The 19,947-nt window shown below is 39.5% G+C and overlaps 3 protein-coding genes across 5 annotated transcripts; 1 reads left to right on the top strand and 2 right to left on the bottom strand.

The window, feature by feature from the left end:
- Window positions 1-1,234: 1,234 nt before the first annotated feature.
- Window positions 1,235-7,120, bottom strand: LOC140787334 (Golgi SNAP receptor complex member 1-1). Of its 2 annotated transcripts, XM_073136204.1 has the most exons (6): window positions 6,901-7,103; window positions 3,975-4,202; window positions 3,580-3,747; window positions 1,836-1,949; window positions 1,643-1,752; window positions 1,235-1,518 (listed from the first exon to the last, which is right to left on the bottom strand). In XM_073136204.1, exons 1-6 carry the CDS (start codon window positions 6,934-6,936, stop codon window positions 1,506-1,508), a joined length of 669 nt encoding a protein of 222 aa, XP_072992305.1. In that variant the 5' UTR covers window positions 6,937-7,103; the 3' UTR covers window positions 1,235-1,505. The 2 variants fall into 2 exon arrangements, with proteins under 2 accessions (XP_072992305.1, XP_072992306.1); XM_073136205.1 differs by lacking the exon at window positions 1,235-1,518 and having other exon boundaries at window positions 1,525-1,752; window positions 6,901-7,120.
- A 1,158-nt stretch (window positions 7,121-8,278) lies between these two features.
- On the top strand, window positions 8,279-13,811 carry LOC140786660 (plasma membrane ATPase-like). The gene is made up of 13 exons (XM_073135261.1): window positions 8,279-8,445; window positions 8,557-8,676; window positions 8,761-8,859; window positions 8,961-9,098; window positions 9,401-10,042; window positions 10,119-10,238; window positions 10,475-10,597; window positions 10,693-11,107; window positions 11,549-12,063; window positions 12,436-12,609; window positions 12,699-12,881; window positions 12,975-13,153; window positions 13,385-13,811. The coding sequence occupies exons 1-13, from the start codon at window positions 8,398-8,400 to the stop codon at window positions 13,479-13,481; spliced, it is 2,853 nt and encodes a 950-aa protein (XP_072991362.1). The 5' UTR covers window positions 8,279-8,397; the 3' UTR covers window positions 13,482-13,811.
- A 1,798-nt stretch (window positions 13,812-15,609) lies between these two features.
- On the bottom strand, window positions 15,610-19,037 carry LOC140785613 (alpha-humulene synthase-like). 2 transcript variants are annotated; one of them, XM_073133538.1, is made up of 7 exons: window positions 18,829-19,037; window positions 18,365-18,623; window positions 17,742-18,114; window positions 17,332-17,547; window positions 16,804-16,939; window positions 16,413-16,661; window positions 15,610-16,106 (listed from the first exon to the last, which is right to left on the bottom strand). In XM_073133538.1, the coding sequence occupies exons 1-7, from the start codon at window positions 18,958-18,960 to the stop codon at window positions 15,816-15,818; spliced, it is 1,656 nt and encodes a 551-aa protein (XP_072989639.1). In that variant the 5' UTR covers window positions 18,961-19,037; the 3' UTR covers window positions 15,610-15,815. The 2 variants fall into 2 exon arrangements, with proteins under 2 accessions (XP_072989639.1, XP_072989640.1); XM_073133539.1 differs by having other exon boundaries at window positions 18,841-19,036.
- Window positions 19,038-19,947: the final 910 nt, after the last annotated feature.

Below are 19,947 nucleotides of genomic sequence, written 5' to 3'. Positions count from 1 at the left end.
AAGAAGCTAAGAGTTGGGAAAATCATTGTAAGGAGAAGTACTTCTCCCCTTCCCTAGCCACATGAGCTAGGAAAGGAGAGGAAAACCCTGCAAACGACAAGAAAAAAAATCTCTAGAAGAGAGAGAAGAAGATGTAGTTGAAACCTTAGCAGAGTTAGGGTCGAATGAAGATATGACATTAGGTAGGCCTTAGTAATTCATGCATGATACCATTAGTGGATGATAGGGGTGTAAATGAGTAGAGTCTGCGCGGGCCAGCTTTAGCTCAAGCTCAGCTTAGCTCAAGCCGAGCCAAGCTTGAGGCATGCTAGACCGAACCCTATCGAGCCCGACCTTGAATCGAACCTATTTTTAAGTCAATCTCAAGTAGAGCTAGTCTAAGCCAAACTAAGCCAGAGCCAAACCTAGTTATAAAACTATGCTATTTTTAAGCCAAGTCGAATAAGGCTTATTTTTCAAGTTGACTCGGATCGAGCTTAAGCTGCAAAACCTTAAAATAACCTATTGAGTTTAGCGAGCCTTATATATAGTATATATTAATATATAAATATATAATATTAATAAATAATTTTTTGAACTGAGCCAGAACGAGCCGGTTCCAACCCAACTTGAAATTCATTCAAATCCACAAAATTTTCTAGGCTCGACTCAAGCCAAGCTGTTCCCGAGCTTCAACCTGTTTATTTTGACACCCCCAATGGATGAGGGAGACTCCTGAGCATTCTTTGGGCCAAGTTAAGCTCGGTTAGAGGGCATCTCTAAGCTCGGTTAAAGTCCAACTCAACCTGAAATATTTATTTTAATCTAAACCTAAGCCTGTCCTATGTATTTGTAGAGTTGTAGCTCGACCCATGTCCCACAAGCTCAACCTGAAATATTGATTATGTTGTGTTAGATCATTAGAGTTGTAATCAAGCTCAAACTCAACCGATTTATAGACGGGGTCTCATAATTTAAATCCAAGCAGGTCCAGTGCAATAAAACTCCTTGACCTCGCCTGCTAAAAATGAGTGGGTACTGGATGGGTCACCCATGGTCATGCCTAGATGTGAAAAACAGGTCGTGCAATTCGGGTTAAGCTATCCATGCTCAGGTGTAACTATCCTCTTAGGGTTTAATTTAGAGTATTTCACAATTGAATATATGGTCATTTGCATAAAACTCTTTAATTGTTAAAATAGCAAAATAGATCATGATGCATAGTCATATACATCTTTTATGTAAAGTATACATATTTCATTATAAAAACATGTTTATTTAGTATAAAAAATAAAAGCATTCAAGAATTCAATCTTAATATTACTAAAACGCAAATAGCCCTTGAGTATATGCTATACTATCCAACCAACACTGCATTTCCTCTCTCCATTCTTTTTTGTTCTACCTGCCGTTTGCCCTCCCTCTTCCTCTCTTTTTCAAACAAGAATTCAGAGAAGAAACCAGAAAAATATTGCACAACAGTTGTAAAATAGAAACTATGATCGCATGAATGGCTGGAAGAGATGTCAGAGGTAGAACCTGTGATTCCAAAAGCACACCAGTTATGACCATTATATATGATGAAAATGTAATTACCCAAATAACATCAAAATAGTTCATAATTACAGATAAATTCTCTGTAAAAGGTAAAGTTATTCCTTACTTCGACAACCAGTAAATAAAAATAAGAAATGTACAAACAGATGCCACCAGAGAAAGAATGATTGTATCCATTGATTTCTTCCGCCTAATTGCTGACAGAATATGATTTACCTGCACAGTTATACCGAACAGTTATAGATGATGACAGTGAGGAAAATTGGCTAACTGGATCAAGGAAACCAAACTGTACATACCGTCGGAAGTCGGCTGCTAACATTGCTTATCTTTGTGTTGATGCCACCAAATGTTGAGCGCTGAAGAACAAGTGTCCCTAGAGTAGCTTGGGCTTGGGATATCACCGAATCCATCTGCAATACCATCATAGGGATGATTAGCGCATAGATTTAAACATGCTACAAAATAGACTTGCACCACAATTGCAGAACATCATTCTTGGAGCAACACCATGGCTCCAGATATTCTTGTAGATCCATACAAAGGCAGAGAAAACAGATGGCTTCTTTCTGATCTATTGGAAATGTAGCAGCGAAAGAAAGGATGTCCAAAGAAGAGTCAGAACCCATGGAATTTACTTAACTCATTAGAGTGAAGAAGTCAGACATAGGCACTCAAATTCTAGTTGTAATTTCGAAAAACAAGGATAGTCGCATGCTTAATATTCAAATAACATGAAATATAAGTGAACAAACAGAAGAATTTATTAAGCCTATACCCAGGCAGTAATTTCATGACATACTGTGCAATGAGACCCATCTTCAGGAGTGGCTATAGTGGCAGAGGCCAACAAGTCATAAGAGAATGGAAGGAAGATACCCTAAACCCTAAGTTCATTTAGAAGTTTGCCCTTTGAAGAACTTTAACTAGTTAGACACCAGGTTCGACCAGATATAGATGCCATGACTCTCACAGAGCTAGGAAAAATTGTCAAACCATATTAGAACAGTGATAACAGAAAAGAACAAAAAAAAAAAAAGCTATGGAAAGGGGGCTTTTGCCTACTATTCTAGAAGCACATTAAGGGGGAAAAAGGAAATATTTTGAATAACACTAGTGATTTCCCCTGAAAAAGTAGCCCTTCCTAGTAATAAACTTGCCAAGTGACTGTTAAAAGTCCTGTGTTGCCAAACCATCTTGCAGTACTGTGTCAAACTTAATTATAGGTTTTAAATAGATTTCAACTTTGACCGACCTCCATTCCACAAATACTAGAAACATTTCGTTCCCTTCCTCCTAAACCAATGATCCATAACCAACGCCTGATTGTTTATCTCAAATTAATCACCACTGGAAGTAATTAAGCAAAATTTTCTCTTTACGTAAGCATGCCTGATTGTTTATCCCAAGTTAATCACCGTTGGAAATAATTAAGCAAGAATGTTCTCTTTGCATAAGGCGTGCCTAAATGTTTATCCCAAGTTTATCACCATTGGAAGTAATTAAGAAAGAATGTTCCCTTTGCATAATGCATGCCAAGTATGTGAGTGCATAGCAGTCTCCAAACATAAATGGAGAAGCTGTCTTTGTTACTTATTGCCAAATAAAAATCTGACGTTTATGGCATTCAGTATTCAGGGAAAATCACACAAGAATCAGACAACAGATTAACCCTTTTCAAATAGTAACAATTCAGGTAACAAAATGTGGACTCAAAATTTGGAGCACTCATCATTGATGCAAAAGATCAAATACTCTATTCTTACAGTAAACGCTGATGTAAGTTAAATGTAAATATAAATGTAGATGATAAGTAAGTCAAAATCAAAAGCTGGTACACTACATAAGAACTATAACTGCAAATGTAGATGAAATGTAAGTTAAAACCAAGCAAATAGTAGCTTTAGCTTCTTTCACACCAATTAGAATGTGTGCCCAATGCACAAAGAAATGTTAAGCAGTAAGTGAAACAGGTGCATCTTTAATATGAAAACCAACATTAGAAACCTCTGCTAAATTGCTGATAGAGAAAGAAGATGACACCTGTCCTGAGTTTCTGCTGATTGTTGCTTGTTCTTTAAGGAGAAGAAGATCAGCTGAAGCACCGCCTTCTTCCAGGTCCAAATTTGCCCTGTCAAATTCCCTGAAGTCAAGAAGCAGGGAGGCATGTTCCTGCTTAGCTCTAAGGCTTGCTCTCAAACGATAAAATTCCTGCAGTTAAATGATGTCGAAACAAGGTACTTAACACTGATCTATTTATAGTTTGGCATTGATACAGATCCACTCCCACTCAAGCCTTGCAGTTTCTTAAATTAAGGTCCAAAGATTAAATATTTGTTACCTGTGATAGATGCATATTCTACACCAACTCCCATTGTAAATAATTACTCAAGGCTTATCGTAGTGTTCCAACTAATTAGGGTAAGAGGTAAACATACCTGAGTAAGGTCTTGCAAAATCTCTTTATGACGAGTCAAAGTATGAGAAAGAACTTCTGCCCCTCCTGAAGATACCCATGTTTGCATCTGTGAGTTTACTTGCTGAAGCTGCTTTAATAGTCTCTCTATACCAGATTCAAGATCATTCTCTGAACCATCTGGTTTTGTTGAAACCAATCTACGATATGTATTAATCTGGTCATCTATCTGAGCTTCAAGTTTCCTTGCCTACAAGGAAATAATATATCCTAAATTTAGCAAGAAAAGGAGAAAAATAATATGATAATACAGCAATCCCACGGTAATGTTTTTGCTTTTCACCAAGGGACTACAAGCAACCAGAAATTACTCGGTGATTGTGAAATGATAATTCTTTACAAGCACGTACTACACAACTTAAGTAGTCTTTTTACGATTTAATATCGTATTAATATAAAATTTTAAAACTAGTAGCACTTTCAAACTATTTACAAATCTAGGTTTTCTCTCTCCTTGTCTTTTGCCACCTCATTCATTTTCATCACGTCATTTTCCCCGCCTCTCTTTTCTTCCCTCTCGCTCATCCAATCAAAATCAACCCTTCTCTCAACCTCATCCAATTCTCTTCCTCTTCTCCTTTCCCTACTCCAAAACCATACCTACCTCTCTTGCGTCGTTGTTACCCCTACGGTGACAATGGTCAACATGCGATTAGAGAGAGGAGATATACCTAAGTGTGACTTTGGAGGAGAAGGGGGGAGAGAAGATGAGATGAAAAGGTGAGTGGGGTAGAGGTGGGGGTGGGGGTGGGAGTGGGAGAAGATGTGGTTGGGGTGGAAGATAAGAGATGATTTGGATTGGATGGAGCAGAGAAAGGGAAGGGAAGAGAAGGGGAATGGAAGAGAGGGAGGTGAGGAATATAATGATATGGCAAATATAGATGAGCTAGCAAATGATAAGGAGAGAGAAACTTTGATATGTAAATAGTCAAATACTACTATTCTTAAAATTTTGCATTAAAAATAATATCAAGTAAAAAAGCAATCCAACTTAAGTGTAACTCTAGAAACTCTCGTGTACTTTCAACTTAAGCACTGAGCTCCCCTGTAGTTTAGACCAAAGTATAATCGTTATTTTTTCATTATATTTAACATACCAATAAGTAACAAACTTATCTTGCCAAACGGAAAATATTGTTCACCGTGACTTAATACGTAGGAGCAAATTTTCATTTTACCTTCCCATTAGTGGCAAACTAACAGTTGTATTTTAGTCCAAGCCATGAAGAACTTACGTGCTCAAGTTGAAACTTGAAAGTAAATGGGAGTTTCATGCAATTAGGTCACACCACAAAGAGTTAAAGTGCAATTTCTCATAATTCTTTATAAGCACAGACTTATAAAGATGCAGGTAAAGCAACAGTCTGAAATATGAAAATATGTGTCACAAAATAGATGTGAAGAATTATCACAAATATGTAGATGTTGCCTAAGGAAATGGATGTTGCCCAAATGAAAAGCAATATGAGAGCTCAATACTTTTGGGCGATCATGAGGTAAGTCATAAAGGATTCCAAACATGGAAATACAAAATGGATTGCTTGTATCGTCCATAACTCAACTAGGGATGATACCTCCTTTTTGTCCATCCCTATTTTCATTTGACATTGCCAACATAGGAAAAAATTAAGTTAGTGCAAAAGAGCCCTTCCCTTGGCTATTCATCGGTACAAGAAAATCTCAAACAAAATGAACCAACTGGCTAGCAGAAAACTTCAAGAGGCTATCATATCATGGCAACATCATTGTGACACTCTAAAGTATTATATGCATCCAAGTGCAGAATGACTGAAACTCATCAATACCTATTTTACTAATTAGTAAAAAAAAGAGCTTACTTCATACCATTAGCTATAAATCATAGAAATCCAGCACTATTTTAGTCGTAGGATAGTCCTATATCTTCTCTTACCATAAATAGCTTTGTTAGAAGTTACAATTGGCATAACATGATCCAGATTTGAGGTACAGCTTGCCTTTTTCATCTTATCGTAGCAAATTATTACCATAGAAACACTGCAATATTTCTTGAATTTTCAGTTTAAATCTGTCATGAGAGCTTGCTTTCAAATTCAGTTATCATCCTTTCACTCCATAATCACCAGCATGCCATGGCGGCCTTTTGAACACTGATAATAAGGTTTATGTTGCATATTAGACTACCTAGATCAACAGATGTTATACATGTTACATTCAAAAATCAAAAGTTTAAATAAAGATGCCCTTATTATTTTGTTTCTCTCTCTCTCTCTCTCTCTCTCTCTCTCTCTCTCTCTCTCTCTCTCTCTCTCTATATATATATATATATATAGGGATGACAATTCGATGATCAATGGTACTTCAAATAAAAGCAATGTGAAAAACTGCATTTGGACTTTGGAACCAATTTTGTGAAATTTATGTTTTATAAGTTTTAAAATTTATAAACTTTTCTCTAATTCTTCTAAAGTTATCTAACAAATTCCTACAAATCCTGAGTCGATAAAATAATCGAGATTGCTGAAGCCAAAACTCCAAAACCTCAATCAAAGCTGTAAAATAGATTCCTACCAAACTTTTATTCATACTACCACTATGATTTTTTTCTGTTCCGTCCTTTACAAGGCAAACAACATATACAAGAACATATAGTGATCAGAAATCTGATTGAGCTTCCAATGAAGTATGAATACAATTAACTGAATCTTTCCCCAATTGATGCAATCGATTTTATGAATGTAACCCTAAATCTTTCCTACACGAAGAGCTCAATTCCGATCTCGAATTTCAACTCTTTGACCAAATTTTAGGACAGACCAGCCTCCCGATTGCCAAATCTGCGACCAAATGGAGGGAACTCTCTACGTCTGGATCGAAAGAAGAAGCAAGAAAGGGACTAATTCGAATACCTGTTTGCGAAGTGCGTCCCATGAGGACGCCTCCATTCGTATTTGCTGGGAGATCTAGAGATCCGATTAGGAGGGAGAGAGAGAAGATGGAGAGGAGGGTAAGATTCAGAATTGTCGGCAAATGGAAGAAAGAGGCGACCACCCTTCCCTTGTTGGGCTGGGTCAACAAATCGATCGCCCAATCTTTCGATTCGATTCGATTCGATTCGTATTACCATCCAGTTAATGAGCCGATCTCTATTTCGGAGGTAAACTAGTGTATTTGCCACGTGTTCTAGGTTTAGTCGATTAGATGACTAAAAGCAATGGTTAGTGCGTAGAATAATACCCCCCTAATATCCACTATTCACTTCTTCCTCCGAATAGTTTAATACTCGATCCCATCATTTTAATAACATACTTAAAAATGAATTGTTCATGATCATTATTATAGTGCAGGTAGGAGCCTATATTTATGATTTTAAGTGTTTTATTAATACAATTATTTAAGAAAAAAATTAAATGAATTGCTCTTATGAGCGTCCACAAGTAAAATAATAAATTAAATTTTTTTACTCGACAAGATCTGAGGGTTGCACAACACGCAATTTGCGATTAGCAAAACCAGGGCAACCTGCATACTAATCGCAATTGGAACTCCTATCTAAGCAACAAAGCAAAAGACAAAACAAAAAACATTTATATTTATTGCAAGTAAACTGGCGATTATTTATATATGAAGAATAAATAAGTAGATAGATATGCTAATAATTAAAAAAAAAAAAGAATAGTTAAATAGCCGAATAAAATGAACATCGTTAAACTAGTGATGATGTGATGGGTATAATGCTGCAATTGATTGATATAATCACTCTTTTATTCTCCAATGTGTTAAGTGAAATGCCATTGTTATCCTGAGTTTCTTATAATACTGCTGCTTACGACCTGATTAATCTAACTCTTTTAAATCAGCATTGTAAAATTGTAACTTGACAAATTACTTGCCTACAAATGTTTGATTTTTAAAAAAAAAAAGGAATAGCACGTTGTGTTGTCTATAATTAGCTAGTTGACTCAGAATATTTATATATATAATTACTCGTGCATATTAATTAGTTATATATATTTTTTTTGTACACAGAAAAATTTAGTCATCAATAAAAATAAAAAGTAAAAATTTCAGAAACTTTTTTGAGCAAACATGGTCCATAAGAACAGCAGCTCAGCGCCAGCTGCGCCACCAGCCGTAGGAACCGGTCCCCCGACCCCTCCAATTCCATCCGTTCCCTCATAACCGCGCTCTGTTCTGTCGTTGGGCCTCAAACTTGGTCCCACCTCCAAGATAAAAGGAAGGGGGCTCTTGGGCCTACTTCTTTTGTTCTGCTATCTATCTGTTTTCCTCAATTGCCTCCCCTCTCCCTTCTGAGGCGTGAGAGAGAGAGGCAGCCACAAGGAGAGCTTGGGAGAAAGGATAGGAAAAAAAGGTCTTCTTTATCTGGAGCTCTCTTCCTCTCTCCAATGGCTTTCCTCTCCTTGGAAGAAATCAAGAATGAGACCGTAGATCTCGTTAGTGTTATCGCCTTCCCTATACCAAATCTTAATCTCTCTTCTTCTTTGTGATATTGGGTTAAAGAAAAAGAGAGAGAAATACATGTAATTGTTTGTAAACTTTTTTAGGAGAAAATTCCTGTGGAGGAAGTGTTTGAGCAGCTAAAATGCACCAAGGAGGGGCTCACGACCGCCGAGGGCGAGCAACGCCTCAGTATCTTCGGGCCCAACAAGCTCGAGGAGAAGAAGGTGATGGATTTAGCTATTACTAACCCTAACAATTTATATATCTTGGCAGAGTAATAACTTCTTGAATTATTTTACTTGTTACAGGAAAGTAAGTTCCTTAAGTTCTTGGGATTCATGTGGAACCCGCTCTCATGGGTAATGGAAATCGCCGCCATCATGGCCATCGTTCTCGCCAATGGAGGGGTAACTTTATTTTTATTTTTTTATTTTTGAGGTCACGTAAAAGTTTTGCATGCATGCATATGGCTAACAATGATCCATATCATGCACGTTGATAATATTAGGGTAAGCCTCCAGATTGGCAAGACTTTGTTGGCATCGTCGTGCTCCTCCTCATCAACTCCACCATTAGCTTCATCGAGGAGAACAACGCTGGCAATGCCGCCGCTGCCCTCATGGCTGGCCTTGCCCCCAAGACCAAGGTAATATCACAACCATCGATCTGCCTATGTAGATACGGTTTTGTTAGAGATGGATTAGTTTAAGATAATGGGCAAAAAAGAAGTGGCCAAATCACAAATTGTGAAATAGTTTAAAATCCGGGTGTTAATCACAAAAGCACTAAAATATTGGGTATTATATGAGCATTTCACTAACTATAAAAGAACGACTAATTTCATAATTGGTGAGTTAACGTCGACCCATTAGTTTCTTGCCTTGATCAATCTTAGCCTAATATTTATTTTGAAATCTAATTTGAATTGGATGGAATGGTGATCTATAGGTCCTGAGAGACGGGAAGTGGTCGGAACAGGAGGCGGCCATCCTCGTCCCCGGTGACATCATCAGTATCAAGCTCGGCGACATCATCCCGGCCGACGCCCGTCTCCTGGAGGGCGACCCCCTCAAGATCGACCAGTCGGCCCTCACGGGTGAGTCCCTCCCAGTGACCAAGAACCCCGGTGCCGAGGTCTTCTCGGGCTCCACGTGCAAGCAGGGAGAGATTGAGGCCATCGTCATTGCCACCGGAGTCCACACTTTCTTCGGCAAGGCCGCCCACCTCGTTGACAGCACCAACAACGTCGGCCACTTCCAGAAGGTGCTCACCGCCATCGGAAACTTCTGTATCTGCTCGATCGCGGCCGGCATGCTCGTCGAGATCGTGGTCATGTACCCGATCCAGCACCGCCGGTACCGTGATGGCATCGACAACCTCCTCGTGCTGCTTATCGGAGGGATACCGATCGCGATGCCGACCGTTCTGTCGGTCACGATGGCGATTGGATCGCACCGACTGTCCGAGCAGGGGGCAATCACAAAGAGGATGACGGCAATCGAGGAGATGGCCGGAATGGATGTGTTGTGCAGTGACAAGACCGGCACGCTGACGTTGAACAAGCTCACCGTCGACAAGAACTTGATTGAGGTGATAAATTTATCACCATGCATGCACGTTATGCATGCATACGTAGGCTTTAAATGCATTAATGGTAGTTTTTCAGGTGTTTGTGAAGGACATGGACAAGGACACTGTGATGCTCTACGCAGCTAGGGCTTCCAGGGTCGAGAACCAGGACGCAATTGACGCTTCCATAGTTGGAATGTTGGCAGATCCTAAGGAGGTAATCCATAACATTTTTTTTCTTTACTTTTAGCTTTCGACAGATCCAAATTTAAGTTTTCATATTTTACAAAAGATTCCTACCTTTTCGAGTTTCGTAGAAAGATTAGACTTGCATGATCCTTTTTTTTTCTTCTGTTTAGATCGTACAAAAAATACCTCAAAAAAAAAAAAATCATCTGAACTGATTTATGTCCAATCTCAATAGTGATGTATTGATCTCTATTATTTTTGCAGGCACGGGCGGGAATCCAAGAGGTTCACTTTCTTCCCTTCAATCCAGTAGACAAGCGAACCGCAATCACCTACATCGACTCCAATGGCAAGTGGCACAGGGCTAGCAAGGGTGCCCCAGAGCAGGTACACTAGATGTTATATATACAAATCTCAAACAAAGCCACTTCCATGAATATCTATCATCTACAAACATCATATATATGCCACATGTTGATCAGATCATCGACCTCTGCAACCTAAGAGAGGATGTGAGCAAGAAAGTCCACGCAATTATCGACAAGTTCGCGGAGCGCGGCCTCCGGTCCCTTTGCGTTGCGATGCAGGAGGTGCCTGAGGCTACCAAGGAGAGTGCCGGTGGTCCGTGGCAGTTCATGGGCCTCCTTCCGCTCTTCGACCCACCGAGGCACGACAGCGCTGAGACCATCCGCCGCGCGCTCAACCTCGGCGTCAACGTCAAGATGATCACCGGAGACCAACTCGCCATCGGCAAGGAGACCGGCCGTAGGCTCGGCATGGGAACCAACATGTATCCCTCATCCACCCTATTGGGCGATAAAAGCTCCGACGTTGAGGGCGGTCTTCTCATTGACGAGCTCATCGAGAAGGCCGACGGCTTCGCTGGAGTCTTCCCTGGTACCGAACCCTCATATGCTTGCTTATATATGCTTCAATTATTAAGCGTGTCTAGGTTTACATGTTTCCGTAGGTCACCTGTTTAGGAAGGTTAGTCAAAATATGTCATTTGTCTTGCCTTCAATATATCATCAGTCTTGACAAACGAGGGTAAGACTACGTACAAGTAGGAGTATATAAAACATCGCTCTTTAGAAAATGATATTTATGGAGCAAGAAATGCTATTGATAAAGCAACTCTTTTATGATGACATAAATTGCTCCAGCATCTACTTTGTCGCATCTGGAGGAGTCTAAAAAGATGAAATATGAGCATAGTAGTTATTTTACTCATAGTCGGTTTCTCTGTTAATATCACTCCCCATTTTCCTACTATATATATATATATATGATATAAAATTGCTTACACATTTAAAATTTTGATGGGAAAATTCATATAAGAGCATAAGTATGAGATTGTGAAGAGGCTGCAAGAGAAGAAGCACATCTGCGGCATGACCGGGGACGGCGTGAACGATGCGCCGGCCCTGAAGAAGGCGGACATTGGCATAGCGGTGGCGGATGCGACCGACGCCGCCCGCAGCGCATCGGACATCGTGCTGACGGAGCCCGGGCTAAGCGTCATCGTCAGCGCCGTGCTGACGAGCCGCGCCATCTTCCAGCGCATGAAGAACTACACCATCTACGCCGTTTCCATCACCATCCGTATCGTGCTCGGCTTCCTGCTCATCGCCCTCATCTGGCGCTTCGACTTCGCGCCGTTCATGGTCCTCATCATCGCCATCCTCAACGACGGCACCATCATGACCATCTCCAAGGACCGGGTCAAGCCCTCGCCGGTGCCCGACTCGTGGAAGCTGCGGGAGATCTTCGCTACCGGAGTGGTGCTCGGGACGTACATGGCGGTCATGACCGTCGTCTTCTTCTACATTGCCCATGACACCGACTTTTTCCAGGTAAATAGCAACACTCTTTAGAAGGTCTTTAATGTTGCCGATGACTAAAATTTCGTACATGGTAGGAGTAAGATTACAAATATAATATTAATCATCTTTCCTACACTCTTAATCATCAATGATACTCTAATGCCTCTTCAGGTGTCCCTATTATATTATTTACAGAGTAATGCTTTGGATAAGTTAACACAATTTTCTTTTCTGCTATGTCATTTATTCAAAATATGAAATAATTAAGTATCGCCTAACTACTATCTCACCTTCTAGCTAGCTACTTCATAATTTTCTTTCTGACACTTAGAAAATCTTAGTCATTAACTCAACTACGATCGATGATTAGTTAATTATAAATGAACTCTCTTATCAACGTAGGAAACATTTGGGGTGAGATCAATTAGGGAAAACAAGAATGAGCTGACGGCAGCTCTCTACCTCCAAGTGAGCATCATCAGTCAGGCGCTCATCTTTGTCACCCGGTCCAGGAGCTGGTCCTTCGTCGAACGCCCCGGTCTCTTGCTCGTCGGCGCCTTCATTGCGGCACAGCTGGTAGACTGTGATTCTTTCTCTCCATTCTCAATTAGCTCTTGGAAACGGAAACTGTACTAATCATTTATTCTTACTACGTTGCATTGTAGGTGGCCACCCTCATCGCCGTGTACGCATCGTGGGACTTCGCTAGGATCACCGGCATCGGGTGGGGATGGGCCGGAGTAATTTGGCTCTACACCATCATCACATACTTCCCTCTCGACATCCTAAAGTTCATCATTCGTTACGCTTTAAGTGGCAAGGCCTGGGACAACCTTCTTCAGAACAAGGTATGTAATTATCCACCGAGCTAAAGTGAAAATGATCGATACGGACTATTAGGTTAATAAATAATGGCCGCGAGTTGCTGAATTGATATGCAGACGGCCTTCACCTCGAAGAAGGACTACGGGAAGGGAGAGCGAGAGGCGCAATGGGCGGCGGCACAGAGAACTCTCCATGGCCTTCAGACCGCAGACAACTCCGGCCTCCACAACGAGAGCAGCTACAGGGAGCTGTCGGAGATTGCGGAGCAGGCGAAGAGGCGTGCCGAGGTTGCCAGGTGCCAAAACAAGCACACGGTCTTGAATTGATTCTCGTTTTCAAGCCAATAGTTAAGACTGCTCGTGGACCGGGCCATGCCTTAGCCCGAGCCAGACTCGGAGGGCCTTCGGGCCAAAGTATGGGTTCGAGGTCCAGCTAAGGGGCCTTGGACCGAGCTTTGCCCGCATTCAGTCTGGTTAGGATTCATTCACCTAACTGAAACTGCAATTTGATAAATCTTCTCTTGTAGGCTTAGGGAGCTGCACACACTCAAGGGGCACGTCGAGTCCGTCGTCCAGCTCAAGGGGCTTGACATCGACACCATACAGCAGCACTACACAGTCTAATGTAATGAAGGCAGGCAGTGTGAGATTTTAATTGGAGGATGTGGAAGAAGGGAATGCTTTTTTTGGTCTCTTCGATCCTTTTCTCTCAGGAGGGGATAGCTTGTGGGCATTAGTTTCTAAGAAACAGGGGGAAGGAGGGGTTAAATATAAATTAGATGGGAAAATTATATGTGCAAGTGGAAATTGATCAGAGTGTGATATTGTATTGTATTTGCGTTGATGACTTGCTCATATATTTTCTCTCTTTTTTTCCCCTGTTCCTTTAATTTCTTCTTGTATTCAAACTTGTTCATTTGTTGCATTAGAAGAGGATTTCCTCATCAATTTCTATATGCTCAGTACTCCAAGAATATAGGTAAGAAAAGATCATTATTGGTAAACGAGACATCCATGTTTAAGCTTCAAACTCTCGTCCGAGCAACAGAAGCATTTGAAGCCTAAAGCAGTACTTCTTCCTCCATCGGAAATAATCCTCCGATCCCGCTAATCTCCCGCCGATCACACGATAACGCTTTCCAAGGCGAGACCGAAGGAGGAGAAGAGAAGTTAGAATTTTCCAATGACCGTAGTCTAATCCCGCTACACGAGCGACGAACCGGGTAAGCGATGCTCTTATTGCAGGAAGTGACCGTGGAGCAACCGCGAGAGCCGTGCAAGGCACACCTGCAATTGCGATGGTACGGCCGCCGCTCGATCTCCAGGTTCGAGGCGGTGATGCATCCGTCGAAGACGCACCGGAGAAGTCGTCCCTCGGCTCCGGTGGCCATCGTCCTCGTATCACGATGCACCAGCCGCCTCTCTTTGATTGATCCTTCGATTCGACGTCCGTCCCGCCATTTTCCGAGCAGTCTAGAACTAGGATTTATACAATGAAGCGGTGCAAATGAGGACAAGGTGCATGGACATCCCCAAATCCTAAGGCTTTGTCTTGGGGGTCTCCGCACTTAGCCAAGAAATTAACAAGAAGTTAACGAGCTAAGCTTGGGCAACGTTGATGACGAATTGAAATAACATTAATGTATTCATGGCTAGGGACACATATACATCAAACCATGCATGATATATGCCTCTCATAGTCTCACGTGCTAACGTAGACACACACACATTGATACATAATTTATAAAGTCATACTATATATGTTTTGCTTCTTGTAGTTAAAGAAATTAGCAAGATGTTATTTCCAAGAAGTTGAAAGGTATGCCTCCAATTATTTTGCCCCCCACCTTTGAAGAGCATTTAAACGTTTTCACTGGTTGCCACAATGCTATCGAATGCTGGCCTGCACTTCTTTTGTCGGGATGGGCGATGCATGTAGCAACAAAGGAGGCGTTCGAGTGGGTTGCTACATTAATTTCCTGTGATATTCTGAAAGGTTAAATATCATTGAGAATCAAGGTTACAATTTAGATCAAAGGTGGGCCGGTCCATTGAGAGTAAGTTATGTCAGTACTGTTGTTACACTGACTTGTATAACAGCCTTTAATAGAAAGAAATATATATGGACACTTTGTAATCAAATAAATGTGTCTCTTGCGTGGGGGCTGACGCCTACGTGATTCTTATATAACATGCCGATTAATATTTTCGCACTGTAGCCAAATTAAGAGCTAAAATTTTTATAAATAATTTAAATAAAAAGAAAAAAAAATCTAAAACACCTCCGACCACAATAAACCTCAAAATATTCACACACCTACTAATAATAATACTCATACGTAATTCAATCTACATAAAGAAAATAGAAATTTAAATTTAACATATCTTTGCCGGTTTTTTTAAGAACTTAAAGTCATCTACTAATCTTAAATATTTTACCAAAAGATAGTAAATCTACTTACTAGCAAATATGCACATTTACAATCTAAAAATAATATATATATATATATATATAATTTTTAAAATAATATATTTATACAGCATACTTATCGTATTAATAATTATAACTCATATGTATTAATAAGAGAAAATATATTACGCATTACATTGTTTGCTTTCCAAAAGTTTAAGTAATATATTATTGTACGCTCTTACACAGAGCCATCAAATCAGTTAACAAGTAGCTCGTCAGAGTCCTATCTACAAACCTCTGTCGAAAAAAAAAAACAAAAATCGATCAAAGCAGATGACATAGTTGAAATAACATTTATTCATAGACTAGATATGGACACATATTCATTAAATGGATCATATGCGACGGTATATAGTACATAACTTTTGCAATTAATATGACTCACTCTCATGTAGCCACAGTGCCACACACCTTGATATATAAATAAATTTCTTTAGTTGGAGTAGTAAATAGTACTTGTGATGGATTCCATTAATTTAAGGAACTCAAGTAGGGATGCGTTGGAGGAACAACAAAGCAATGATGTCTTTGAGCTCAGTAGAATTCGTGTATGCATCAACGTACTTGTACATGGCTTCCATCATCCGGCTAAAATTGGCTGGTCGTTCAAGGATTGGCATAGGAACTGCTGTTGGCTTGAGGAATGCTTGATTTGTAGTCTTCCATGCGTCTTCCACCAAAGTTTGGAGCTTCTTCATTGCTACCTCCACTGTTGAGTTATATTCCTTCATATAGCTGTCCATTGAGGTCACAAAATGTCCTCTCTTACGTTCAAGCTGCAAAAATTCATAAATTTGTTCGTAGTAGTCTTTAGCAATTAATACCGAGAATCTAAGGATGACATGAATAGGTTATCTAAGAGCTAGCATGCATGATTAATTTTGTGTTTACTTATCCTTATGATCTATATTCTCTATATATATCCGCGCTTTACTTTATTTTTGACTTTTGTTTGCAATATTCAAATTAAAGTATAATGATTGCATTCCTTATTCACATTCCTTTTTTAAAATGTTATCGGAGGTCACGCGGATAAGAATTGAGAATTATAGAGCTAACTCAAAATGTAAAAGAGTAAATACCTCAGCTGAGACGACATCATCCAAGCATCGAGAAATCATACTCGAAGCTTTCACAATATCAGGAAATGTAGCAACCCACTCGAACACCTCCTTTGTTGCTACGTCGTCCATCCCGACAAAAGAAGCACAAGCCAGCATTCGATAGCATGAGGTAACCAGTGAAACGTTTAAATGCTCTTCAAAGTTTGGGACAAAGTCAATAGCATACCATTCAACTTCTTGGAGATAACATTTTGCTAATTTCTTTAACTGCAACAAGCAAAATATATGTAGTTCTAGTGCATTAATTCTTCAGGATGTACAAGGTAATTAAGAACCATAAGTGTACGTATTAAGATGATCTACGATCCCAAAATTTTAAGGTAAGGTAAGAAGGATAGCTATAGTATACTTCTTCTATCAGGTAAGAAACACGATATTTCTCCTCGGGTGCTAGTTCATCCTCAAATTCTTTGTAGGTGTTGACAAGTTTGAGAAAGTAATGCTTCAAATACTCAGGTAGCTGCTCAGCAGCCTCTGAATCCCACCTGTACATAGTTACCACTTTTTAGCGGAATCATGTACTATAAATATATTAATCATTCATTTTCAGATGAGGAAAAGAATGAATATTTGTACGTAATTGTGAAGCATATATAGCTTGAGAAGTTCTTTCTCTTTACTTTGGGAGTCATTCACATAATTGACTTGGAAAATTATTTGACTTTAGCTTGTAAATAGAGCATAATTTTTCTCCAGATAATAGCTCCTGAAGGTGGAATTGATAAAGACGATCAGTACGTAGTTCTATATGATGACTGCATATTTATATCACTCATGCTCATATATTGTCTCAATTAACTAATTAGTAGTTAAATATAACAATAACATCACTTGAATGACGAGGAGTCGCGTGCAGTCAATTAAGATTAATATAGACCTCTGTATGGCATCAGTAAGCTGTCGACACTCCTCCAAAGTTGCATAGACGTCGTAAGTATCATCCAGGATAGATAGGAGGCCAATCACTTTCGTAGTCATCAAACGAGAGCGAGAATAGTGGGGCTCAAAAAGTACTCCTACGATCCAAAAATACAACTCCACTATGCGATCCCGAGCGTATCCTAACTTTAGAAGATCTGATTCCTTCCACCATCTGCAATTTGAATTACAATATTAGATGAAACTTATACCAATTTCGTAGAGAGGAATAGGATGCAATATATAGCATATCAGATAGTATTCAAGTTGGCATTACGCAGTCCTACTGCGACAAAATATCAGGAACACAGCCGTATTGCTTTAGTGTAATTTATTGGTCATACTACTGAGAGAAGTTGAGCAACTTACAGAGTTATAATCTTCAACTCCTCACAATGAATAGACTGTACCAGATTGAAATCCAGCTTTGCAAGCTCTAGGACTGAGTTGTTACATGCATCCTCCGCTTCGTATTCGGAAATGTAACGTCTTGCCTCTAGCCTCTTCATCCTCCTAATCAACGGCGTTTCAAGAAAGCGTGACACTTGCGCCTCTAGAGGATGCTCCAAACTTTTCTGCATAGATTTCAGATGGTTCTTAGTGAACAAAATGGCCTCCTCGAGTATGTCCTCTCCATGAATGCCAAGGTAAGCTGCGTTATATAGGCTCAATGAGCCCCTCGGATCATCAGCTAAGGTTGCTTTGAAACTGCCGTTGCCGTCTTTGAACTTGCTAAATTCATCTGCAAAATCACTTATGTTTCTCCATAACTTGCTTTATATTAACAAGAAGTCTGACTAAGTAAACTAAATTCAAAAGGAAATACGAATTTGTTGCTGCTCGTCATAATACAAGGCTAAAGTAAACTGTAAAGTTAAGGTGTATATATATAATATACTAAAGTAAACTGTAAAGTTAAGGTATATATATATATATATATATATATATATATATATATATATATATATATGGAGAGAGAGAAAGAGAATTACCAGCAGGGACACGATATCCTTGTTGTCTGAGCAACCTAAACCGAAGAGAAACAGCATCGAGCTCGGAGCTTTCGAATTTGGCATCATAGGCATGGCTTAATGCCTCGTCAATCTCCTTTTCAAAGTGATAAGCTATGCCGAGATGTTGGATCGCATCAATCAAAAGAAGCTTTTCAACCAAATCAGTAGCAGATACTAGTTTTCCCCTTACTTCTTCCTTCAGTTCTTCAATCCTTTGCCTTATCCATGAATCCGACTTCTGTAACATGAAAACAATTTATTTCAAATTAAGGCGATCAGGCAATCTTCGGCCTTTTAATTAGCAGTTGAGTTACAAAGAGATGTCAGAAAGGAAGTTTAATTTAATTTATGCATGCGTGCGTGCCTGCGGAGCAATCTCCGGCCTTTTAATTAGCAGTTGGCTCACAAAGAGATGCAAAAAGGAAGTTTAATTTAATTTATACATGCGTGCATGCCTGTTGAGAAAGAGAGGTTGGCTTGTAAGTTGCAAAAAAGTCACCCCAAAGTGTGGGATGAAAGCCTGCAGACTTGCGACCAACTTTTCCAGGATAAATGGCCACTGGAGTACTCTCCATCTTTCAAAATGATCTTCAGATGTTGCTCTCTATTAACAAATGAAACAATTTCTTGGAGAAATACTCTGGAAAGCCTTGTGCCCTCCTGCACATATTTATAAGGTTGATAAATAACTAGTGATAAGATTTTCTCTGATGAGACTACAGTGAGATGGTTCAAAGTTTAAATTTTAGCGGCACTGATCTAATTAGAGCATTATTAAATTTTCATGATTAGATTTTTGCCGGTATGATTATACTCAAATGATTAAAAGAGCTTATGTATAAATACTTTTGAGTTTGAATTTCAGCAACACCGCCGGATCTAATTAGGAAATTATGAAATTTTAACTTCCCTAAATATTCTATTGATCAGTTTTCAATTATTTCGGTCCCCACAGTACCGCAATTTTGTCTCGGTTTGAAATATGGAAAACATGCACGAAATGAGCTGTAATGAACTCTAGATCTGCGGGTATGTGATAAGTCTTATCCAGAAACAGTAAGTTGTTGTGTTCTCGCACACGAGTAAAATGAACTTAATGAAGGCGTGAGCAACTAACTTTGATAAAGTTGTCCTCACCTGCTATCAACGAGATTGCGTGTACGATTTTAATCTCAAATAATTATTATAAAAAAATGTGCTAGTTTCGTGGCATGGCTTAGTTGATAAGTGACTCGATGGTGCGCTAACTTAAAAAGTAACATGACAGCTTTGAATGATACCTCAGCGGTGCTTAATTCGGAGTAATAATTCAGCTACATTACACGACTTAAATTTTCATGATTAGATTTTTGCCGGTATGATTATACTCAAATGATTAAAAGAGCTTATGTATAAATACTTTTGAGTTTGAATTTCAGCAACACCGCCGGATCTAATTAGGAGATTATGAAATTTTAACTTCCCTAAATATTCTATTGATCAGTTTTCAATTATTTCGGTCCCCACAGTACCGCAATTTTGTTGGTTTGAAATATGGAAAACATGCACGAAATGAGCTGTAA

The sequence above is a fragment of the Typha latifolia genome, chromosome 4, assembly GCF_019914945.1.
Source record: "Typha latifolia isolate L0001 chromosome 4, TyphaL0001v2, whole genome shotgun sequence".
Taxonomy (NCBI): Eukaryota; Viridiplantae; Streptophyta; class Magnoliopsida; order Poales; family Typhaceae; genus Typha; species Typha latifolia.
This window is presented reverse-complemented; position numbering and strand designations above follow the sequence as displayed.